The sequence below is a fragment of the Neoarius graeffei genome, chromosome 26, assembly GCF_027579695.1.
Source record: "Neoarius graeffei isolate fNeoGra1 chromosome 26, fNeoGra1.pri, whole genome shotgun sequence".
NCBI classification, from domain to species: Eukaryota; Metazoa; Chordata; class Actinopteri; order Siluriformes; family Ariidae; genus Neoarius; species Neoarius graeffei.
In genome coordinates, this window is record NC_083594.1 from 44,220,705 (window position 1) to 44,246,519 (window position 25,815).

Below are 25,815 nucleotides of genomic sequence, written 5' to 3' on the forward strand. Positions count from 1 at the left end.
TGTTACATCAGACCGTAGGACTTGATTCCAGTCAAGGTCCTCATAGCGTTTCACAAACTTTCGACTCTTACGTTTGTGCTTAACTGACAGAAAAGGTATTTTTCTGGCAAACCTTCTAAATAACCTGTTGGCATGGTGTGCGATATTGGTTATGTACAACAGTTCTATAAACAAGAAATTGATATCCAGTAAGTGACATTTTCAACACAATATGGCCAAATGTTCTGGCGTGGGTTTCCCAAAAGCCTCTTAACGCTAAGAGCATCTTAACTAGGAGAGAGAGAGAGAGAGAGAGAGAGAGAGAGAGTGTTCATTGTGATGGTTGCTCTACCATTTAACGATGATCTTTGTGCTGCAACGCTTTTGGGCAACCCACCCCTGTTTATTTTTGTTCCGTGAATGGGGACAGATCCTGAAGAAGCCACATTTACTTTATAGCAAATCAGTATTTCGCTGGCTCACATCGTTTTGTACATTCCTGTTAAAGATGCCTCAGGCAAAATTGTTGTCCCTTCCTCCTTTCCATCTTCATCTGATGAGCTTTCATATTTTATGTCAAAAGTTACGTTCCTGAGTATCATTTGCATTGCCCATTGATGACATCACTAACACTACCGTCATAACCGTTTAGAACCAAGAAGTGGAGTTTTACTTGACAAGAAGAGTGACATACACAGTGAAACATCTCAGTGCTGTTCTCATGAACTATCATCACTCTTGGAACACCACTTGATCAATCAAATCAGTCAACTGGAACAAACTATTGCATAAATATATAAACAGTAAAAAAAAAAAAACTACAACAACTAAAATATTTAATGCTGAATAAAGATGGGACATATTTTAATCTAATCATGACAGCAATCTTTATTAAACCACTTTCACAAAGTGCAAAGGGATAACAGCCACCACTGACTCTTGCGTTACATGACAATAGGAGTAAAATTTTAAACACAATTAAGTAATTTAATGTAATGTATTCATAGCGTTCTCTACCTCCCACATTTGTCTTTCTATAGCATTACATACGGGGGAGGTTCCAACTAGCCAGGATAATAAATAATTATGGATAAACAAGGAGGAATAAACTGTGCCTTGTAACATTTCACCTTCAATCAAAATCATACACAAGGTGATATTTGGTGTTTACAGGAAAAACCGTCATGTTAGAATGAATAATGGTGAAAACCATTAATGCAAAACAGTGGAAAGGAAACGGGTGAATGCTGGTTGAATTACACAAATGAGAAACACCATGAAGAACAAATGAAGGTGTGGCGTACATAAAAATTCCTTGATCGAAAATGGTCTGTGGTTTCCACCCTTATAGTAAAACTGACAAAACTCCGGTCATTTCTTTAATAACACAACTGCAGAGACATGAGCTTTGCCTCAAGTGTCTGGGCTGAGAGTAACTTTCCGTAAATAACGTCCCCCCCCCCGGATTGGTCAGTGGTCATGTGCTGAGTCTGTGCAGCAACCCAGAAATCATTTAGGAACCTATAACCAAGTCTTCTGCTGCATTAGAGTACTTTCAAGAGCACCCTGATGTTCCTCAGATTCTTACAAGCGTTGATCAGGTGTCATCTCAGTGTTTTTTTTTTTTTAAAGGAATGGGAGCTTACTTTGGTGACTTGATACCCAAAAAAACTGTTTTCCACCCAGTCCAGTAAGGTCCTGTCTCATTCCTGGGTTATGCTCCGGAGTACATACTTTACCGTGTAAGCAAAGGCAGCGAAGCCCACTATTACGAACAGGTTCGCAAGAGCTCCACCAAGGAGTCCATGATTGCGGTTAGCCTGCTGGAGGGCGAGATGCTGAGGAGCCACTACTTCTCCCAAAGGGGCGTGCCCGTTCATCTCTGGGAGCCCAAAGTGACCCTGCTCTCCATCTGGCACAACATCTGGAAGCGGCAGAGCCTGTGGCCGTGAACTGAGCTCCTCCTGAGCCTTTTGCTTCTGCTTGATCTCCTGCAAAAGAAATTAATTAAAGCTAAAGTTGACCTGGTAGTACAGCTGCAAAAACAAGAGGATTTTTCCTAAATGCAGAAGCAAATAGTCTTGAGAACACTAACAAATGCATCCAAACTTACCCTTTTCACTTAACGTAGAATGAATTTGATTAAATAAGACCATATACACACACACACACACACACACACACTCAAAAGTATGGACACGCCTTCCAATTCAATATTTTTTCTTTATTCTAATTACAACCCCGATTCCAAAAAAGTTGGGACAAAGTACAAATTGTAAATAAAAACGGAATGCGATGATGTGGAAGTTTCAAAATTCCATATTTTATTCAGAATAGAACATAGATGACATATCAAATGTTTAAACTGAGAAAATGTATCATTTAAAGAGAAAAATTAGGTGATTTTAAATTTCATGACAACAACACATCTCAAAAAAGTTGGGACAAGGCCATGTTTACCACTGTGAGACATCCCCTTTTCTCTTTACAACAGTCTGTAAACGTCTGGGGACTGAGGAGACAAGTTGCTCAAGTTTAGGGATAGGAATGTTAACCCATTCTTGTCTAATGTAGGATTCTAGTTGCTCAACTGTCTTAGGTCTTTTTTTGTCGCATCTTCCGTTTTATGATGCACCAAATGTTTTCTATGGGTGAAAGATCTGGACTGCAGGCTGGCCAGTTCAGTACCCGGACCCTTCTTCTACGCAGCCATGATGCTGTAATTGATGCAGTATGTGGTTTGGCATTGTCATGTTGGAAAATGCAAGGTCTTCCCTGAAAGAGACGTCGTCTGGATGGGAGCATATGCTGCTCTAGAACCTGGATATACCTTTCAGCATTGATGGTGTCTTTCCAGATGTGTAAGCTGCTCATGCCACACGCACTAATGCAACCCCATACCATCAGAGATGCAGGCTTCTGAACTGAGCGCTGATAACTTGGGTCGTCCTTCTCCTCTTTAGTCCGAATGACACGGCGTCTCTGATTTCCAAAAGAACTTCAAATTTTGATTCGTCTGACCACAGAACAGTTTTCCACTTTGCCACAGTCCATTTTAAATGAGCCTTGGCCCAGAGAAGACGTCTGCGCTTCTGGATCATGTTTAGATACGGCTTCTTCTTTGAACTATAGAGTTTTAGCTGGCAACAGCGGATGGCACGGTGAATTGTGTTCACAGATAATGTTCTCTGGAAATATTCCTGAGCCCATTTTGTGATTTCCAATACAGAAGCATGCCTGTATGTGATGCAGTGCCGTCTAAGGGCCCGAAGATCACGGGCACCCAGTATGGTTTTCCGGCCTTGACCCTTACGCACAGAGATTCTTCCAGATTCTCTGAATCTTTTGATATTATGCACTGTAGATGATATGTTCAAACTCTTTGCAATTTTACACTGTCGAACTCCTTTCTGATATTGCTCCACTATTTGTCGGCGCAGAATTAGGGGGATTGGTGATCCTCTTCCCATCTTTACTTCTGAGAGCCGCTGCCACTCCAAGATGCTCTTTTTATACCCAGTCATGTTAATGACCTATTGCCAATTGACCTAATGAGTTGCAATTTGGTCCTCCAGCTGTTCCTTTTTTGTACCTTTAACTTTTCCAGCCTCTTATTGCCCCTGTCCCAACTTTTTTGAGATGTGTTGCTGTCATGAAATTTCAAATGAGCCAATATTTGGCATGAAATTTCAAAATGTCTCACTTTCGACATTTGATATGTTGTCTGTTCTATTGTGAATACAATATCAGTTTTTGAGATTTGGAAATTATTGCATTCCGTTTTTATTTACAATTTGTACTTTGTCCCAACTTTTTTGGAATTGGGGTTGTAATTAAAAGTCACTTAATGTCTTAAAGTAACGATGGATGTCGTTTCTCTTTACTTAGTTGAGCGGTTCTTGACATAATACTGATTACTCCAGGTGTGGAAAAGGGTTATTTACTGTATTTTTATTATTTACTATTTACTGTTTGATAAACAAATTAAGGCGGCAAGAAACTAGTCCACTAATTGTGTGCAAAGCATCTCTCGCTCTCACACACACACACACACACACACACACACACACAAAAAAAAAGTAGATATTATATTTTAGTATAAATACGCATGTGATTATTTAAAGGTGCCCTTCCACCAAAAACGTTTAATACTGGCTCTTTTTGAAATACCATAGTTCACTCCGAGTTGCATATGCATGCCGCATGTGAAAATGTAATTCTACTCCCATTCCCTGTATTAGCTTATGAAAGAAAATAGTCAGAACAACGAGCGAATCTGAAAAAGCCCTACGAACTTACGTCACTTCGAAAATTAGAAGTCATGGCCTTGCCCACCTTGGCTTGCAACCGCCACAGGAAGAAAGTTCGGATTTCAGCGCGAGGAGAGATAGCAGAGTCCATCTCGTCAGTAGCTAATGAAGAGGACCTAACAGCAAGTTGAAAACATGGCTGAACAAGTTCGTGCCTGTGTTATTTGTGGCAGTAACACATCAATATTGCATGTTTGGTGAGGCTGGGACCTCCCCTGCGTGAGTTACGAGCGTTCAAAGTCGGGCTGGAGTCACTGACAGAAATGAAACCTAAGCGGAGCGCCACGGCTCGCCTCGGGGCAAATTACGTCCCGAGGCGCAGGGCTAGCCCGCCCTGGCAGTGCTGGTTCGTTGGGGAGAGGGCAGAGGTCGCTGGCTGCCAAGTTTGGGGAGGCTGGGACCTCCCCTGCCCGAGTTATGAGCATCCAAAGTCGGGCTGGAGCCGCCGACAGAAACGAAACCTAAGCGGAGCAACGTTGCAAGATAGAAGAGCTGAAGAAGAAATGGTTGGAATTTATCTTTGGAACACCACCAGCGAAGTATAATGCAACATTAGTACTGTGTTCTGATCATTTCAACCACAGTGACTTTTCAAACTTCGGAGCCTTCAGTAGTGGTTTGGCTTCGAGGTTGTTTTTAATACTTGGATCTGTAGTCAAGACGATCGACCACCAGCTCACAAGCTGCAAGTAAAACGTGAACTTTTTGTTCGAAGGTTTTTGTTACAAAATAGCATGTTCATATTCTCCACATTAGCATGCATGACATGGTCACAAGCTGGGCAGGGATGAGACTTTTCCGCTTTTCGGCTGATTGCCGCTTTTTCTGAGTAAAAAAAAACACGATCTTTTTATATTATGCCAAATCCGTTGAGAAATATTTTTTTTATTAATTTCGGGGGGTTGGGGTATGTTCCTTCATGCTGTTCAAACTTTATTAACTCCAACGATGTTTACACATTATTTGTAAGTCGCCATCTTTAGTCTCGTTTAAATCTCGTTGAATGTGATGTAAAATTCGTGTTATCTACATTGTTATTGGTCAAAACATTGAAGTCGAGACCATAATAGCCAATCAAAACAGTTTTTACAAAGACACCCACATCCGCTTGTTCTGACCCACTGGAGGTAGCATCACAGTGCTGTTAGCCAATCAGAGGTAACACGTTTACTGATTGCTGTTAGCCAATCAGAGGTAACATGTTTACGTAATGAATATTAATGAGCAAGAGCTGAAATCCTGTCGTTCTCCTGCCACCCACTCCTCCTCCAAACTAGAACAGCCTGAAACAGGAGAACCACAGCATTTTTTTTTTTTCACCAAAACCAGCTCATAGGGCATTCATTCATATTAGAGACCACCGCACAATTAATGAAAAAACGATGCAATGAGACCTTTAAAAAACACAAAAAAATAAAAATGCTCCGTTTCTCAAAATCCGCTGAACGGTTTTACAACCCCTGGCAAAAAGTATGGAATCACCAGTCTTGAATGAGCGCTCATTCACACGTTTTATTCTGTAGAACAAACTCAGATCACAAACATGATACAATAATAAAGTAATTCCAAAGTGCACCTTCTTGGCCTTCAGAAACACTAAAAGAAATGAAGAAAAAGCATTGTGGAAGTCAGTAAATGTTACTTTTATAGACCAAGCACACCACCTCTGGCTTTTATAACGGCTTGCAGTCTCTTAGGCATGGACTTGATGAGTGACAAACAGTATTCTTCATCAATCTGGTGCCAACTCTCTTTGATTGCAGTTGCCAGATCAGCTTTGCAAGCCGGAGCCTTGTCGTGGACCATTTTTTTCAATTTCCACCACAAGTTTTCTATTGGGTTGAGATCTGGACTATTTGCAGGCCATGACATTGACTGGATGTGTCTTTCACCAAGGAATGCTTTCACAGTTTTTGCTCTATGGCACGATGCATTGTCATCTTGGAAAATTATTTCATCATCCCCAAACATCTTTTCAATTGAAGGGATAAGAAAACTGTCCAAAATGTCAATGTAAACCTGTGCATTTATTGAAGTAACCACAGCCATCTCCCCAGTGCCTTTGCCTGACATCCAGCCCCATATCATCAAGGATTGTGGAAATTTGGATGTTTTCTTCAGGCAGTCCTCTTCATAAATCTCACTGGAACGGCACCAAACAAAAGTTCCAGCATCATCACCTTGTCCAATGCAGATTCGTGATTCATCACTGAAGATAACTTTCATCCAGTCATCCACAGTCCATGATTGCTTCTCCTTAGCCCATTGTAGTCTAGTTCTTTTCTGTTTAGGTGTCAATGATGGTTTTCTTTTAGCTTTCCTAGATGAAAATCCCATTTCCTTTAGGCGATTTCTCACGGTTCGGTCACATACTTGTACATTGACTCCAGCTTCCTCCCATTTATGCTTCATTTGTTTTGTTGTACTTTTTCGGTTTTCAAGACATATGGCCTTACGTTTTTTGTCTTGACGCTTTGATGTCTTCCTTGGTCTACCAGTACGCTTGGCTTGAAAAACCTTCCCATGCTGTTTGTACTTGGTCCATGTCTTAGATACAGCTGACTGTGAACAGCCCACATCTTTGGCAACCATGCGTGAAGAGTTACCTTCTTTAATAAGTTTGACAATCCTCTCTTTTGTTTCAAGAGACATCTCTCTTGTTGGATCCATGATTCTTGCCAATCCACTTGGTCCAGCAGCCCTCCAAGGTGTGATAACTGCACTGTTTCTAACTGCAGACTAACGAGCAGATCTAATCTGAGGCAGGTGTCAATTTAGGGAAAGGAAATTGACTGGGCGAGTCCTTATTTTCTACCTGAAAATTGAGTGATTCCATATTTTTTTCCTCAGAATTGAGTGATTCCATATTTTTTCCCTATGCTTGGTCTATAAAAGTAACATTTGCTGACTATCACAATGTATTTTCTTCGTTTATTTTAGTGTTTCTGAAGGCCAAGTTGTTGCACTTTGGAATGACTTTATTATTGTATCATGTTTGTGATCTCAATTTGTTCTACAGAATAAAACGTCTGAATGAGTGCTCATCCAAGACTGGTGATTCCATACTTTTTGCCAGGGGTTGTATTATATCCACAAGCTCGTCGTACATGGCTTAAGCCTGGTGTACACAGGCGATTTTCTATTGCTTGCGACAGATCGCAGGTCTTGAACATGCTTGATATTCTGTGACCCCCCCGCCAATCGTTTACTTGTTGCAGAGAGATCACCGCATGTGCGCGCTTACTTGTTGCAGAGGTATCGCTGCATATGCGCGTCTTTGTGATAACAAAGCAATCACCTCCAAAGGCTAAGCCAATCCCCGCCCGCATCCCCCTCTCCAAATTGCCCACTGGTCGCAGATAACGCGCACACGCAGCTACCTGAGAGAGGAAACTTGCGTCCAAAAATCGCAATATGCTTGCGACGAGAAGTCGCCCATGTGCGCCGGGCTTAAGAGCCAACTCGATGCTCTGCGCCGTGTCAGCCATCAGCTCATGTATGACTCGATTTGGTGTAATAACTTAATTATTCCATCCAAAAAGTGACCTGTATGTATAATAATTCCTGATATTTCACTCCGACGACGTCACTCCCAGTGTTTTCCTGCTGACTAGATGCGTGTTGTCAAAATGGCAAACCAGTTCAAAATTAAAATTCTTTTGATTAACTTGCGCATTTCTTTTTTTTTTTTGTGGACATGTCTACAGAATATAAACAACATTACACGGTTACGTGAAGATATGAAGTTTATCATCTTGTCGGACTGAAAATATTTTCACTCATGAATATATTTGTCACTCGAAGATGAACTTCACAAACTTGATCCTTTTTCCTCAGAGCTCCTTGGGCATTCCCATTGTACTGTATGTCAAACAAACCCTTTTTATGTTGGCACAGAGAAGCTACCAGCTGTAGTCAATCATGATCACTATCAGGAAGTTACGAGGTCTTGGTCTAAGCAAGTTAAGCTGGGCATACACTGTGCGATTTTTTTCAATCGCGGTATTCAGCTGCTGCTCACAATGTACGAGTGAATCGCAGGGGTAAACAGCACGTAGCTTACGATTCCTGTTCTCACACTATACAATCCAATGCTCGGATGTGATCTGACTGCTCACGCTGTACTTCCATACACGACTCGTCGGATTCTTGTATCCGGAACTGCAACGTGAAAAAGAAGAAGAAGAGGAGACCGGAAGTCTCTGTTTTCTCTTCTGTATCTGTGTTCGCATGTGTAGTGTGACAGGTTGAGGTAAATCGGCTCGTGACACTGCTTCAACAGTGCGATAGCCTTACAATGGGCGACCAGGATTTCAAACAGGTTTGATTTTCATCCGATCGATCGGGAGGAGGTCGTGAGGTGTTAATCGCTTGTCGTTACCCCATGTATACTACACGATCCGAGACGCACGATTGAGCCAAAACTCGGCCCGATCTCCAAAATAGTCGCACGAGTGAAAATCGTGTCAAAATCGGGCCAAAAATCGCACAGTGTATGCCCAGCATTAGACAGTTTGTGACTTTCAGAACGACTGAATTAAGTGTCTAAGTGGGCGTATGTATATTTTTGACCCTGTATGTATAATTTTGACCGTGTTGATTTCAGAAAACCCAAAATACAAAACTTTTGTGCACCAATTTTTTTTTTTTTAATTAAAAAAGGTGCACGTTGCGCAAATCATCCTGCCACAGAGAAAGAAAAGTTCGATGACATTTATATCCGTGTATGTAAACTTCTGACTGCAGCTGGACGGGTGGATGGATACTCACCTCGACAACTTCTGGAAACAGTTCACAAAAGATCCTGTCCTTCAAGTTAAAAGCCAAGCTCTGAGCAGACAGCTGTCTTTTCTGATGATAAAAATCAGAGAGTATTTCACAATATATTCATTTCGCATATTTCACGTTGTAATAATTTTAAACACTTTCTTACAATCCGTTTTTTTTTTTAAAATTGTATGCCTTCTTTTAATTCCTTCCTTTCAGAAGGTTTCTGCTGGAACAGTACACGTACAGTGTAATCAGACGTCTCGATGCTTCCCACTGTGGGGCCTTTCTCCACCATGAAACTCAGCAGCCCTGTGAGGATGGTGGAAACAGACCAGGCGGGGTTCCACGTGTCTGGATGGAAGTCACTAATGGAGAGGCATAACCTGGACGAGCAAAATACCAAACCCAGAAGAGTTATGAAGGGCCCCGTGATCTGTCAACTACATCGCCATGAGCGTCCCACTGACCCACAGTATCTTCTTTAATTTTACAGCAATGCGTTTATCTCAGAAAACCCAATATGTACATGAAAAATGATTGATCATCAGCAATAATCAATAATGCTTCCTCCTGATGGTACTGTAGTAGTGTAAAAAAAAAAAAAAAAAAGAAATGAAACATGACTACTGATTTGTTTTTATACTGTATTCCTAAAACTAGCTTTTTCTTTTATCAATATTTACAAAGACTAGAAATGCGTTAACATTTTTGTTTCAAAATGACATTACTCTCTGTAATATAATTAATAAAAAGGTACATAATTTCATAGGTTATTAACAGCTGGTTATGCTGTTAAAAATATTACCTTGTATTGCACTTGAATCTCCCATTCGGTGTTATCATATAAATACTTGGAGGCTTGAAGGGAAATTCCCGTGGGAATACCAATTTTCCATGATAGTATCCACCTTAAGACAACGTGAAATAAAGCTCAAGTAAGGATTTCTTTTAACATAATTTTAAAACATTTATGTAATGTTAATTAAAAATTAGTTTAATACAATAAACAATTTTTTAAAAATTATGATTAAAATTTACATTACGAAACATTTTTCTTATTTAAAGAGCGACAGGTCTGTCTTTGTGCCAATTTAAAGATTCAGTGAAATTAATTACACGTAGCCTTCAATAAAAATACACAGCAGTGCTTACAAGTTTGGACTAAAATACAGCAGAACCTGAATACCTTCATAAGGGGTTTTCTCTGGTCCTCGAACAACGTAGTGCCTAGCGCATGAATAAAGATAACAAAATGCAAGTAAATATGCGAGTCATATTTAAAAATTAATTAGAGTTCTTTACTGTCTGGAAAATCCCTTGTGTTGAAATGAAATATTCAGGACAAGGCCACAAGCCTGTTCCTATTGCGAGTTACCACACAATGTGTTCACAGTTCCTCTCATGAAAAGGAGGAAATCAGATATCGTACCATTCTAATATATTTGAGGGAAGTGGTTCAGCACAGATGTAAGGCACAGGGTCTTTCTTTATTCTGAGGTAATCCTGTTTTAGTCGCTGCGTTGCTGTTGTTGGTGCTCTCTTATTCCCGTTGCTGTTCATCTGAAAATAAAGGGCAAGGTCGAGCTTAGGTTTTATAGTAGATCTGATATATAAGGAATAGGTTAATCTTGGAAAAAATAAAATAAAAATCACGTTTTACCAGTAATACTAAAGTGACTTATATCCCTCTCGTCCTTCATTAAACTACGTGTGTGTTCATGGCTGCTGGACACCGTAACACAATCACAGAAAAGATGCTTTATGAAAAGTACGGGCTGCAGTGGTTAACACGGTCACCTCACAGCAAGAACGTTCTGGGTTTGAATCTCATGCCAGACTGGAGCTCGTGCCTTCATGGGTTTCCTCCCACAGTCCAAAGACATGTAGATTACGTCAAATGGCTAGTCTAAATTGCACACACGTGTAAATGTGATTGGTTGTTCGTTTCTGTGTTAGCCCTGTGACAGATTGGCAACTTCGCCTCTTGCCCAAAGTCAGGTGGGATTGGCTCCGGCTCACTCACAATCCTAATGAATAAGCAGGTAGAGATAACGGATGGTAAAGTATTTGCATGGTGGTAAGTAGTGTGGCAAGTCAGACCTCTAACTTTGCAACCAATAAGCACAGTAAGAGGTCATTTGACTGACGTGGCACAGAATTTTCCGCATAGCCTCTCAGCAAAAGTACAATATTATCTCAAAACTCTTTAATCATTTTTAAAGACAAGACTAGTCCAGTCGGCGGCACGGTGGTGTAGTGGTTAGCACTGTCGCCTCACAGCAAGAAGGTCCGGGTTCGAGCCCTGTGGCTGGCGAAGACCTTTCTGTGCGGAGTTTGCATGTTCTCCCCGTGTCCGCGTGGGTTTCCTCCGGGTGCTCCGGTTTCCCCCACAGTCCAAAGACATGCAGGTTAGGTTAACTGATGACTCTAAATTGACCATAGGTGTGAATGTGAGTGTGAATGGTTGTCTGTGTCTATGTATCAGCCCTGTGATGACCTGGCAACTTGTCCAGGGTGAACCCCGCCTCTCGCCTGTAGTCAGCTGGGATAGGCTCCAGCTTGCCTGCGACCCTGTAGAACAGGATAAAGCGGCTAGAGATAATGAGATGAGACTAGTCCAGTCTTTTCCGAATCCAGTAGTTAACTAGATGTCTTGCTGTAAAAGTTTCATTGTGGTGTGTACACCATGGAGAAGCCATGGCCTAAAGGTTCAAAAAGCAGCTTTGGTACCAAAGGGTCATTGGTTCAATTCCCTGGACTGGCAGGAAAATCCATGGCTGAGCTGCCCTTGAGCAAGGCACTTAACCCCTAACTGCTCCCCAGGCACTGGATGTGTGCGCATGTGCTCGTTGCATCTGCTAAATGCCTGTAATGTACAATCAATTGAATAACCACTCTTTACAGGTGCGGTGAGCAGAAAAGCATCTCAACACTCCGAACTTTGACGCAGACGGGCTACAAGAGCCGAAGCTGGAGTTACAATCCTGTCAGCCAAAAATCCAAGGCTGGATTGGACCAAAACTGGGTAGCTGAAGATTGGAAAAACGTTACAACAATAAAAGTGATAAATGTTTCAGATTAGTTTTGTTAGTTAAAAAAAATAAATCAATAAGGTGACTAGTGTAAGATATAATGTTAGTAATCAACCAGTAATCAAGACAGCAAATAAATTAATAAAACCTTAAGATTAATTTATTACCTTTTTATGTGTGTGTATATAACGAATTTGATTAGATTATAAAACACTGCTGGGGGGTTTTCGTCACTGTTAAATCACTGAGTGCGACCTGGACACCTCCTTCAACACCTCCAGTGTGGAGATAATCCGGCTCTCTCTGACTATCAACTTTATTCAGATTCTCCAACAAGAATCATTAATTAATCCCAGCCTCACTGGGCTAATAGTTTATGAGATCTCTGTGTTGTGTTACCGCTAAATTAAATTAGTTATAGGGTGACTTTTTCCGGGTAATCTATCCCAGGTTTGTACTTAACATCGGTGCTGCCCTACTCACGCTCTCATTTCCGCCTTGGCTAGTCTTTTCACGACTTCCACATTTCTGGAAAATATATGAAGACCAAATATTTTAAGTCCGTTATATCAATTAAAAAAAGAGCCATCTATTTTTAGCTACTGGTTGTGCGTTTCAGTTAAGCGACGTGCCTGAAACCACTAAACTACCGACAGTGAATCAGTTAGCATCCATGCTAACGCTAACTGTGTTAGCAGCGTCTGCTAATCTCCCTCAGTATGTCAAACCATGTCTCACTACTGCACGAGCCACATTACGAATAATACTTCACATTTCATAATACATACCTCTTAAAATAGTCACCAAGGATTTTTACAGTTTCACGGACCGACGTTTATTTGTATAATCGTGCCGAGGAAAGAAAGCACTTGGCTAATATGTTAGCCAATTCGGTATTTACATCACGGCTGTCAACCGCCTTACCTTTCCCACCACTATTCCGAAAACCCCCGCCTCCTTCTGGACAAGACACACAAAGACAGAACGCTGATTGGACTATTTCACTGTCGTTATAAAGAAACAGCCAATCCTAATTCAGGAGGCCGGTTTTGACAGAAAACGTGTAGGTATTATAGAAATTCTCCGGTATTATCCACCTGAAACGTGATGTTTCGTCACGTGACCGCTACAAGTGTATGCGCATGTGCAACCCAAATCACGTGGCTTAAAGAGAAGGCGTGAACAAGGAAAAGGTTTCAACAGGTACACGATGTTTATTCTGGAAGTAACTGGGTGTGTTAATTAATGGCAAGTGGAAAAAGAAGTCGTCGGAAAGTACTGTAATGCGAAACGAAAAAAAACCCCACTTTGTAATGGGAATTGGGGGAAAAACTATGGAAGCCTGTTTACTTCATTTGAATGTATTTACGTCATATTTATAAAGAAGCAAGCCTTAATTTATCACACGTACACAGATTTAAGCACAGTGAAATGTCTCCTCTGCATTTAACCCATCAGAAGCAGTGAACACACACATAAGTGAGCAATGAGCGCACACACATACCCAGAGCAGTGGGCAGCTATGCTACAGTGCCCGGGGAGCAGTTAGGGGTTAGGTGTCTTGCTCAAGGGCACTTCAGCCCAATCTTCAGGCCATGGCTGCCTATGTTAACCTAATCGCATATCTTTAGTCTGTGTGGGAAACTAGAGCACCCGGAGGAAACCCACACAGACATGGGGAGAACATGCAAATTCCACAAAGAAAGGCCTCCATCGGCCGTGAGGTTCGAACCCAGAACCTTTGTGCTGTGAGGCGACAGTGCTCACCACTACACCACTGTCTCATTCATCTCATCTCATTATCTCTAGCCGCTTTATCCTGTTCTACAGGGTCGCAGGCAAGCTGGAGCCTATCCCAGCTGACTACGGGCGAAAAGCGGGGTACACCCTGGACAAGTCGCCAGGTCATCACAGGGCTGACACATAGACACAGACAACCATTCACACTCACATTCACACCTACGGTCAATTTAGAGTCACCAGTTAACCTAACCTGCATGTCTTTGGACTGTGGGGGAAACTGGAGAACCCGGAGGAAACCCACGCGGACACGGGGAGAACATGCAAACTCCACACAGAAAGGCCCTCGCTGGCCACGGGGCTCGAACCCGGACCTTCTTGCTGTGAGGCGACAGCACTAACCACTACACCACCGTGCCGCCCTACGCCACTGTTCCACCCGATTTTGTGTATTATTGATATTCTAGATTTTTTTATGCATAATATAGATATTCTATCTTATAGATATGGTATAGATATTGTATAATACAGATATTTTAGTCTAGTTGCGTATGGTTTTTTTTCCCCTCACGCTTCCAAATTTACATTTGCAATCCAGTCAGTGAAAGTTTGGCCAGCTTGGTGGATTGTTCTGTACCCCCCCAGGTACTGCCGTGACTGAGCAATGCAACACTAGGTGGTCCGTGTCTTGTGGGGAAATGCCGTGTGCTGGACATGTGGGGGAGTCACGGTAACCCCAACGGTGCAGGGTGGCTGCTGTTCTGCCATGCCATGACCGTAGCTTGTTGACTTGTGTCCACTGCTGTCTGGTAAGATGGTTAAAACCAGGCAGTGGTCCTATGGGCAGGGGTGTTCCCTCCATTCTTCTTTCCAGGCCTCTTTGATGTTAAAGTGAGCTATAGAAAGGTTTTCTTGACTTCAGTCATAAGGTGTTTCGTGCTCCCTCAATTATTTGTTTGAGCGGGGTATTGACCTGTGTACTTCTGATACGTTTATTTTGTTTTTGAGTGGCCTCCTCTTAGCGGAGGTGGGGTGGAGTGATAGCACTCATTGTTGGCAGCCAGAATGTTGGTGTGGATTTTATAGCACCTGATATAATTCACATCATTTCATTGAGTTGGATATCTACTTTCTTTGTGTGGGCACTACGTGTCCACACTGCGGCACAGTATTCGGCTACGCTGTAACACAACGCTAGTGTGGATGTTCTAAGCACTGCCTGTGATGCTCCCTATGAGGTCCCGGCTAGTTTAATTATGAGTTTCGCTCAATATATATATATATATATATATATATATATATATATATATATATATATATAAAAAATAGTTATAGTAGATTGTATACTATGACATTGTGTAATGTCTATATTGTTCGTATTGAACATTACATATACACATTTTTCTTATATTACATATACAGTGTTCAGCGTAAATGAGTACACCCCCTTTGAAAAGTAACATTTTAAACAATCTCTCAATGAACACAATTTCCAAAATGCTGAAAAGACAAAGTTTAATATAATATCTGTTTAACTTATAACGTGAAAGGAAGGTTAATAATATAAACTTAGATTACACATTTTTCAGTTTTACTCAAATTAGGGTGGTGCAAAAATGAGTACACCCCACAACAAAAACTACTACCGTACGTCTAGTACTTTGTATGGCTTCCATGATTTTTAATGACAGCACCAAGTCTTCTAGGCATGGAATGAACAAATTGGTGACATTTTGCAACATCAATCTTTTTCCATTCTTCAACAATGACCTCTTTTAATGACTGGATGGAGAGTGATGCTCAACTTGTCTCTTCAGAATTCCCCATAGGTGTTCGATTGGGTTCAGATCAGGAGACGTACTTGGCCACTGAAACACTTTCACCCTGTTCTTCTTCAGAAATCCAACAGTGGCCTTAGATGTGTGTTTAGGATCATTGTCATGTTGGAAAAGTGCACAACGACCAAGGGCACGGAGTGATGGTAGCATCTTCTCTTTCAGTATAGAGCAATACATCTGTGAATTCATGATGCCATCAATTAAATGCAGCTCCTCGACACCAGCAGCACTCATGCAGCCCCACATAAGGACACTACCACCACCATGTTTCACTGTAGGCACCATGCATTTTTCTTTGTATTCCTCACCTTTGCGACGCCATACAGTTCTGAAGCCATCAATTCCAAAAACATTTATCTTGGTCTCATCACTCCAGAGTATAGAGTCCCAGTAGTCTTCATCTTTGTCAGCATGGGCCCTGGCAAACTCTAGGTGGGCTTTTTTGTGCCTGGGCTTTAGGAGAGGCTTCTTTCGTGGATGGCATCCATGCATGCCATTCCTCTGCAGCGTACGCCGTATTGTGTCACGGGAAATAGTCACCCCAGTTTGGCTTTCTACTTCTTTAGATAACTGCAGGGAACTTGCATGCCGATTTTCTTCAACCCTTCTTATCAGAAGACGCTCCTGTCGAGGTGTTAACTTCCGTGGACGACCCGGACGTCTCTGTGAGATGGTTGCAGTTCCATCTTTCTTAAATGTTTGTACCAGTTTTGCTACAGTATTCTGACTGATAAGTAAAGCTTTGCTGATCTTCTTGTAGCCTTCACCTTTGTGGTGTAAAGAAATTATTTTCTTTGGGGAATTCTGAAGAGACAAGTTGAGCATCACTCTCAATCCAGCATCCAGTCACTAAAAGAAGTCATTGTTGAAGAATGGAAAAAGATTGATGTTGCAAAATGTCACCAACTTGTTCATTCCATGCCTAGAAGACTTGGTGCTGTCATTAAAAATCATGGAGGCCATACAAAGTACTCGATGTAGTAGTTTTTGTGGTGGGGTGTACTCATTTTTGCACCACCCTAATTTCCTAATTTGAGTAAAACTGAAAAATGTGTAATCTAAGTTATATTATTAACCTTATTTTCCCATTATAAGTTAAACAGATGTTATATTAAACTTTGTCTTTTCAACATTTTGGAAATTGTTTGTGTTCATTGAGATATTGTTTAAAATGTTACTTTTCAAAGGGGGTGTACTCATTTACGCTGAGCACTATACATAACTTACACATGTACTCACTTTTTTCCTTCCCTGTATCGCAAGAGAGACACCAACTGCTGGAACCAAATTCCTTGTGTGTGTGTGAGAGAGAACATACTTGGCCAATAAACATGGTTCTGATTCTGATTCTTTAAAAAAAAAAGGCACAGTCTGATGATGGTGGGGCAGTCTCATCACTGCATCATCTGGGTGAGCAGGATCATCAGTACAGCACTGATCTTTGAATTCTGATACTGATGCAGGAGCATGCTGAGTTCTGGGACAAGGGTAGACTGCAGGGTATCGTTCTCTCGGCAGAGAAGGTGATCGGCTGCAGCCTGCCTTCACTTGAGGACCTGTTCGCCTACAGGGCACTGAGGCAGGCAGGAAAGATTGTGGCTGATCCCTCCCACCCTGGACATAAACTCTTTGAGACACTCCCCTCCGGCAGGAGGCTGTGGTCCATCAAGACCAAAACCTCACGCCATGGAAACAGTTTCTTTCCTACCACTGCTGGCCTCATAAACATGACTGGTGACCCCCACTTACTCTGCCCCCATACCTCAGACTCCTGACCCACTCTGCCCCCCACCTCAATAAACAAGATCAGTGACCTCATTTACTGTAGGTGGTAAAACAGAGCAACTGGACTTGCTTGAAGATTCTTGAAGACTTTTCACCTCTCGTCCGAAAGGCTTCTTCAGTTCTGTCTGACTGGTAGGGAGCATTAGGTATTTATCCTCTCATGGATGAAAAGCTCATCTAAGGTGTCATTGAGTCATCCCTGTTGGTGTGGGTCACTGGGGGCTGGTTGTGAACGGCCTCAAGAGTCGTTAGGATGATCAATGGATTGTCCATTAGGGTGATCAATGGAATGCTGATTCTCTCTGTCGTCCTGTGAGTCACTGAAAACAGCTGGGTTTCGGTGTGCATTCAGTTGTCTGGGAAGTGTGCCAAGGACTCTCGAGGCCGTTCACAACCAGCCCCCAGTGACCCACACCAACAGGATGACTCAATGACTACGTTTACATGCACATCCAAATCGAGCTGCTGTCGGTAATCAAGCTGAAGGTCCCAGCAGGGTGCCAGAGAAATCCAATCCTACATGCACACAATGAAATCGGGCTATTGTGTGAGGTGCATTGTGCACCCGAGCCACAGGTGGCGCAACACGCCCCATCGTGTTGGTACACTTCCGGTTGTCGTCATGAAGAGCTATTCAAGAGTGTAAACAAAGTTATCAGTTCCGTGTTCTCCATTGCGCGTTTTTCTCCCGTCCATGAATTTTAATATATTCAACTCCTTAAGCTGAATGAGCATGAACTCTGTCTCCTCATTGCTCCAGAAGTGCACGTTTCTGCTTGCCTGTGGCAGTGGGGGCGTGGTCAAGCGCCGGTCTGTGACAGGAGGGCGGAGCCAGGGAAGGTGAGTGGCAGAATCACTTCACCTGACGGTAATTAACCTGTGTTTGTGTGTCTTCCCAGTAACCGCGCCCTATTTAAGGAGGCAGAGGGAGAGCAGAGGGGACAGCTCATCCCAGGACTAGAACACAGCGCGCGCGCGTTTTTCTCTCAAGAATAAAAGTAGGCTGTTAAACTGAAAAGTCTGACAATAAAAAGCCTATTAGTACCAGAAGCTTTGTCCTGCCGTCCTCTGTGCTCCACCCACACTTCAGAGAGCTCTACATCGCCATTTTCTCTTCTTCGTTTGTTCCTCCTGACCTCTTCTGCTGCTCGCTACTACTGTTGTCATGCCGACCGAGGCTGTTGTGTTTCCCGCTTGTGGTCTCGTCACTCCCGGAAGTAGCTCGACAACTAGCTCGATAGGGTATACATGCACAAAGTAGCTCGGCAGAAATCGCATAAACTAGGTCGTGTAGCTCGATTCTGAGAAATCAAGTTCGGTTCAATTTCAGCCGAATTAAGGGTATACATGGCATTTTGAACTTCGATTTCAGTCGAGCAACAGCAAAAATTCGATTCTCTCTATGTGCATGTAAACGTAGTGAATGATACCTTAGATGAGCTTTTCATCCATGAGAGGATAAATACCTGATGCTCCCTACCAGTCAGACAGAACTGAAGAAGCCTTTCGGATGAGAGGTGAAACGTCTTCAAGAAAGTCCAGTTGCTCTCTTTTACCACCCACAGTTTACTATGACCTGGATGACCGAGAATCTTCACAGACATGACCCCATTTACTCTGCACCCCCCCTGTAGTTTACCTAATTTGCATATTTGTTTACCTGCACAGTTATTTATATTTTTATCTCATTTACTTAATTTTTATTTCTTAATATCTTAGAATAGACAATTTTTATGGAGTTCCTTTATTAGAATAGACTGTCTTTATTAAGCATTTATTTACTGAGCACCTGAACTCCAAGCCAAATTCCTTGTCGTTGCAACAATTACTTGGCAATAAAGCTTTTTCTGATTCTGTCATAAGAATGATGAGAACTTAGCATGGGATACTGAAACTATGTCATAATGATGTAGTATTTTGTAATAATGAGAACTTTTTTTTTCCCCAAATTGACTTGTCATTATTATGAAATAGCAAGTCATAATTATGAGAATATTATATCATTATTATGAGAACTTAAGTCAATTATGAGAAAGCTCATCATTATAGTGGTGGAAACAGACTTCCATAGAAAACACTTTTGAATGAAAATTGATAAAAAAATTTTAACACTTCATAATGGAACAAAAAACCTTTTGCAATGGGAACTGGGAAAATACTTTGTAATTGGAATTGGGGGAAACCTTTTGAAATAGGAATTGGAAAGACACTTTGTAATGGGAATTGAAAAAAAAAACCCCACGTAAGTGGAATTTGGGAAAAACAGGAATTTCTGTGAATGTTCCCAGAATGTACGCACGGGTTTCTCACGTTTCTGTCCCCTGAAAAATAACATTACCACGATGTATGATGGGCTTTCAGTACATGACGAATGCAGCATGTGTACTCTTGCGCTCTGAACGGTCTCTTTCATTCAATTCAGAGTCATTTCAGGGCTGTAGCTGTGTTGCTGTGGATCGTTCATGATCGCAGTTTTAGGGCTCTTGCTGCTCTCGCTTTAGTGTCCACGTTTCTTGACATGTCACATTTATTTCATTCGACAGCAAATAAAACAAAGTCAGTGTCAGGAACAGATGCATCTATCTTGCAGATGAACAGCACAGTAATCATATGTACGGTATGGCCAGGTGTATCATCTCCTCAATGTCTTTGTGGCCAGTTTGGGCAAACATCATACACAGCAGTATGGGCTAGAAATTCACACATCAATAAACCTAATCCAGTAATATTACACAACAGACGACTGTTCCATAGTATGTTGTAGTGTATGTGCACAAATTCAGTTCTTTATTTAAACATAACTTAAGTCACATATATACTAGCAGATTCTAATATTTTGACATCATTTTAGAAATGAGGGAAAAAAAAAAAAAACCACTAGTACATTCCATAAACTATCCTAGGTCCATTAAAATTCATCATCACAGTTAGAATCCACTAATTACATCCACTGTTAAGAGAACTGGTTCTTTGGATGGTTCATGATTCTTGCTTTGGAGAAAGAGCAACGCAAGATCGGATTCCGTGTTATTTTCCCTGATCGGATTGGAAAATCATCTGATAATTGTTCAAAAAGTCTTGAGGGACAGCTTAAAGGAACCTCAATGGTTATACACTTCACTTTAACAGTGTAAAGAGTTATAAAAGGATTTTGTTTTGGTAAAAATGTCTCTTTAGGCTTATCGGAGCAGCGACATTCATGAATATCTGCAAATCACAAACAGCTCAGGTTGACTCGATGACCAAACTCTGCTCACGTTTTCGCACTTGTGTTAAGCCACGTGCGGAAAGTCCTGAGCGATTTCACTGATCGTGGTGATATCTAAAACAGGACACAGAGTTCGTAAGTGGACTTGTACATTGAGTGCATCTCAGATTTTTCCGAATAAACATACAGTTGCATGCATTCATGTAGATGCTCTCTTATAGACACACCAATCGATACCACAGCACTGTTGATTTTGATTGGTCAGAAAGTGTTGATTTAATTTTCTATAACAGCAACTCTGAGAAAAAGTGCCTTTTCTCAGCTGCAAGACAAATCATATGACATTAATGCATTTATTCTTATTTTATATATATTTCTATAGTAACAGCTCATCCTGTATAGCAGATACTCCAAGTAAACAGAACCCATCTCTGTTTACAGATGGTCATTTATCCATTTTGGAAGGAGCCTCTGGGACTTTCTAACTGGCACAGGTAAATCTGTAATGTTAGGTTTTTCCACCATGGGAAAGTCTTCATTACTCAAGAGTTTGCACTATAACATAACACGATGGATTTTTGTCTAACTTCAAGAGTACGGGGAAAAAAAATATGCTGATGAGGGAACTAACTTGTCTCATGGATGTTCCATGACATTGTAACTTTAAATGGATAAAAAAAAAGTATTAATGTGTTGTGTAATAAATAAAATATTGCAAGTGTTGGCAAATTGCTGTGGTATAAGAGAAATAAAACACGTCACGATGTGCTGTTCTTGGAAGAACGTCTTGGTCGTAATGGAGTATTATTTTCCGTTAACAGCACAACCCATTGTGTTTTATTCCTTGTGTAGGACAAACTAAATATTTCTCATAGGTACATGTATGCATGAAACCATTATTTTATTCACCCATAGCCCATCAGAAAGCGGAAGCATAAATCATGATGATGATATTGACACCAATCAGGTATCTATATCATGACATCTGGCCTTGAAATTTATGAAAAAAATATTGAGGATACACGTACAAGTACTCTATTTGAGTAACTTCAGAGCCATATCTCTCTGCAACTGCTTTACACTCACTGGCCACTTTAGTAGGAACACCCATCCACCTGCCGTTTTAGGCAGTTATCTGAATCAGCCAATCCTTTGGGCGGTACGGTGGTGTAGTGATTAGCGCTGTCGCCTCACAGCAAGAAGGTCTGGGTTCGAGCCCCGTGGCCGGCGAGGGCCTTTCTGTGTGGAGTTTGCATGTTCTCCCCGTGTCCGCGTGGGTTTCCTCCGGGTGCTCCGGTTTCCCCCACAGTCCAAAGACATGCAGGTTAGGTTAACTGGTGACTCTAAATTGACCGTAGGTGTGAATGTGAGTGTGAATGGTTGTCTGTGTCTATGTGTCAGCCCTGTGATGACCTGGCGACTTGTCCAGGGTGTACCCCGCCTCTCGCCCATAGTCAGCTGGGATAGGCTCCAGCTTTCCTGCGACCCTGTAGAACAGGATAAAGCGGCTAGAGATAATGAGATGAGATGAGCCAATCCTTTGGCAGCAGCACAATGCATCAAATCAAGCATCAGATACAAATCAAGAGCTTTAGTAAATGTTCACTTCAAACACCAGAATGAGAAGAATTGTGATCTCAAAGCGTGACCTTCACTGTGGCATGGGTCATCGACTGGTTTGAGGATTTCAGAAACTGCTGATCTCACACAGAATGGTGCGAAAAAGGGGGAAAAAAAACCCAGACTGAGCGACAGTTCTGTGGGTGGAAACAAACACCTTGTTGATAAAAGAGGTCAGAGGAAAATAGCCAGATTGGTTCGAGCTGCTGCTGCCAGGAAGGATATAGCAGCTCATATAATCACTCTTTGCAACCGTGGTGAGCAGAAAAGCATCTCGGCATGCAACAGCAGAAGACCACATTGGGTTCCACTCCTGCAGCCAAGAACAGAAATCTTAGAATCAAGAACAAGTTCCGATTAAAGTGGCCGGTGAGTGTATGTTCTAATTAGAGGAGACCTCCATGTAACTCCTTTCCACCAGGTATCCCATGGAGCTACCAATAGAGCAACTAGTGTGTATTTGAGATTTATGCTTTTGTAGCTTTCAGACATCTAGAGAAGAAATCCATAAAACCCCACAAAACCGAGACAGAGCACCATCCCCAGTAACACACCCAGAGCACACCACACTAGACCAGGTAACATCACTCACTCTTTCCTTGTGGAAAACCCGCTGAGGGCTCAGGAGAATACTGGCATCTATAAAGAGAACAAAACTGAGATAAGACAAGGAAAACTTCAAGGTAGCTTGCTCTGTATGTGTTTTTAACCCAAACACCTTCAAACTGCCAGAGCATCAAAGAATATGAAGAAAATTCCAAGGATCTAAAATGGCACAAGCAGGAAGCGAACCTCAAACCAGTCTGGTCATGAGAGAAAACTCAACCACATAACATTATGCAGCGTAATTATTTACTAGACTTATTTTTAGTGATGGGCGGCACGGTGGTGTAGTGGTTAGCGCTGTCGCCTCACAGTAAGAAGGTCCTGGGTTCGAACCCTGGGTCCGGCGAGGGCCTTTCTGTGTGGAGTTTGCATGTTCTCCCCGTGTCCGCGTGGGTTTCCTCCGGGTGCTCCGGTTTCCCCCACAGTCCAAAGACATGCAGGTTAGGCTAACTGGTGACTCTAAATTGACCGTAGGTGTGAATGTGAGTGTGAATGGTTGTCTGTGTCTGTGTGTCAGCCCTGTGATGACCTGGCAACTTGTCCAGGGTGTACCCCGCCTTTCACCCGTAGTCAGCTGGGATAGGCTCCAGCTTGCCTGCGACCCTGTAGAAGGATAAAGCGGCTAGAGATGAGATTTTTAGTGATTTAAAGGGAATGATTTGATTCAATCAAAAGTTCAATCCCTTTACTTTCAGCATCTCATTTCGACTAACGCACAGAGAGCATTAACCCTAATGCATAGAAAGCATTACAGAGCATCAACCCGCAGACCAGATAATCACAGAGAATCCCCTTACACACACCCCAACCTGTACGTTTCTCTGTAGCACTCGAGTTCACCCAAGAACTCGGTTTCAGGTCAAAATGACCCATTTTGTTTTATCTTTAAACATTACATTAGATTTTCTTGAATTTTTCACTTAACCTCCTAAGGCCCAAGCTGTTTTTTTACATGCATTTTTTATTTCTCTTTGCTATTTGGGCTTATTAGAACCTGATTAGAATAAAAACTAAGCATCATCTTTTGATAAGATGTACTTTTAGAGAAAAAGTATGTCCACATATGTGGATTCTTGTTCCGAATTTCTAAAAAGTGCTGTCCACGCATGTGACCGCTAAGCCCTAGGAGGTTAAATTGTCTTCTGATATCAGAGGTGGACAGTAACGGAGTACATTTACTTGAATACTGTACTTAAGTACACTTTTTGACTGTCTGTACTTTACTTGAGTATTATTATTTTTGGAAACTTATGACTGGAACTTCACTACATTTGAAAGGCAAATATCGTACTTTTCACTCCTCTACATTTCTGTCAAGGTCCTCGTTACTATGAAGTGGCTTTGAAAGTGGATGGTTTTTTTTTCTTTTTTCTCTAAAGCGCGATTGTTTTTTTCGCAGGTGACACTGAAACAGCCCATCAGTAATCACTAGGGTCATGTCACGTACATAGACTGGATAAAATCAAGTTCAGTGATTTTTCAGTAGCGTTATTTGAACACGATCAGTTGATGGTAGAATGGGAGGCGGTGGTTCTTCTGGGGAATGCACACACTCATGGCCCATGAACACGTTTCAGTTTTCTAAAAGGATTAAAGGTTCGTTTCGCTTTAAATATTTGTCGAAAACGAACCACATCACGGCCTACAAAAACTCGCCATCCAACCTGCGGAAGCATGTTGAGGTATATAAATGTTTTATTCCAAGAGAAAGCTTGTAATGAAGTTGTCTGTGCTTTTAGAGCTAGCAATAATGTTGCAATAGCTATGCAGTCCGGTTAGTCAAATGACTTTCTATGGATTTGCCCGCCAAGTTGCCATCGCCTTGTCCACGGCCAACGTTAACACATAGCTGGTTAACTTGGACGCTGTTAGTTAGCATGTAAAAATGGAGTTGCGCTAACATGAATAACGTTAACTTATCTGAAGTCCTTTCAGAAATAGGTTTTAGCATAATCTTGCCAAATAAACAATGTAGAAATCTTTCTTTTCTAGTAGCGTTAGCTACCCAATATGATTTCAAGTTTGAAAAAAAAAAAAAGAGTTTGCTAGCATGTCGGGTGGAGTTTCACTGACTAGCTAGCTTAACGTTAAACCACCATGATGGCATAGCATGCGTTCATTTTGAGAATTCACATTTCTGTCTTTGGTAACGGCATTAGGTTTTGTAAGCGTTGTGGCAATAATACAACGATGCGTTGACAGAAAATATACTTTTAATACTTAAGTATTTTTAAAAGCAAGTACTTCAGTATTTTAACTTAAGTAAAAATTTGACTGGACAACTTTCACTTGTATTGGAGTAACATTTGACCAGTGGGATCTGTACTTTGACTTAAGTAATGAAGTTGGCTACTTTGTCCACCTCTGTGTAATATTGTCGATGAATTGGTATCAGAATTCATAAAAATTATTTATATTCGGCTACTAAGAAACGTTCTGAAAAACAGGAGTAAAGATCAAGCGCAGAACAGATCAAGCGCAAGGAGTCCAAAAGCATCGTAGTTTTATTCTTTCAGCTTTTTCTTTTTCAGTGACAAACAAATCTCCTTTAAGATTTCAGTTGTGTCAATCATTTTTCAAAATACAGGACTTTCAAACAGATTGTACAGAGAACGGCGAAAGGAACCACAGTAGAATGCAGAGCGCAAGCAGATGAGAACAATAATGCGTATTTACACCACAGTTATTCAACGGAAATTGTACATGTTCGCATTAAACACACTTCCCAAAGACAGAACATGTAGTAATTGGAAATGCATCAGTTTTCCCCCTGCAGTTTCTGTCAAATAAACATCAAGCATGAGCCATTTCTTTGCTTTGTCTTCAGATGTATGGATTTTATAGCTGACTATCATCACTTAACATTATATTTCCACTTCTAACTGCATCAAATCAAGGGCCGAGAGGTTAAAACTGAAGCTGAGCTT

At 41.5% G+C, this 25,815-nt stretch overlaps 2 protein-coding genes across 3 annotated transcripts in view; both read right to left on the bottom strand.

Annotated features, from left to right (window-relative positions):
- Positions 1-841: 841 nt before the first annotated feature.
- Positions 842-13,155, bottom strand: LOC132873953 (ubiquitin-conjugating enzyme E2 J2). The gene is made up of 7 exons (XM_060909777.1): positions 12,880-13,155; positions 10,489-10,619; positions 10,246-10,286; positions 9,865-9,967; positions 9,304-9,442; positions 9,060-9,140; positions 842-1,970 (listed from the first exon to the last, which is right to left on the bottom strand). The coding sequence occupies exons 2-7, from the start codon at positions 10,617-10,619 to the stop codon at positions 1,683-1,685; spliced, it is 783 nt and encodes a 260-aa protein (XP_060765760.1). The 5' UTR covers positions 12,880-13,155; the 3' UTR covers positions 842-1,682.
- A 6,808-nt stretch (positions 13,156-19,963) lies between these two features.
- Positions 19,964-25,815, bottom strand: part of acap3b (ArfGAP with coiled-coil, ankyrin repeat and PH domains 3b) — a 108,172-nt gene continuing 102,320 nt past the window's right edge. For both annotated transcript variants that reach the window (XM_060910170.1, XM_060910169.1), the window contains exons 25-26: positions 22,875-22,921; positions 19,964-20,776 (exon numbers count right to left, since the gene is read on the bottom strand). In XM_060910170.1, the coding sequence (XP_060766153.1) occupies positions 20,708-20,776; positions 22,875-22,921 (116 nt within the window). In that variant the 3' untranslated portion in view covers positions 19,964-20,707. The remainder of the gene's footprint in view (positions 20,777-22,874; positions 22,922-25,815) is intronic.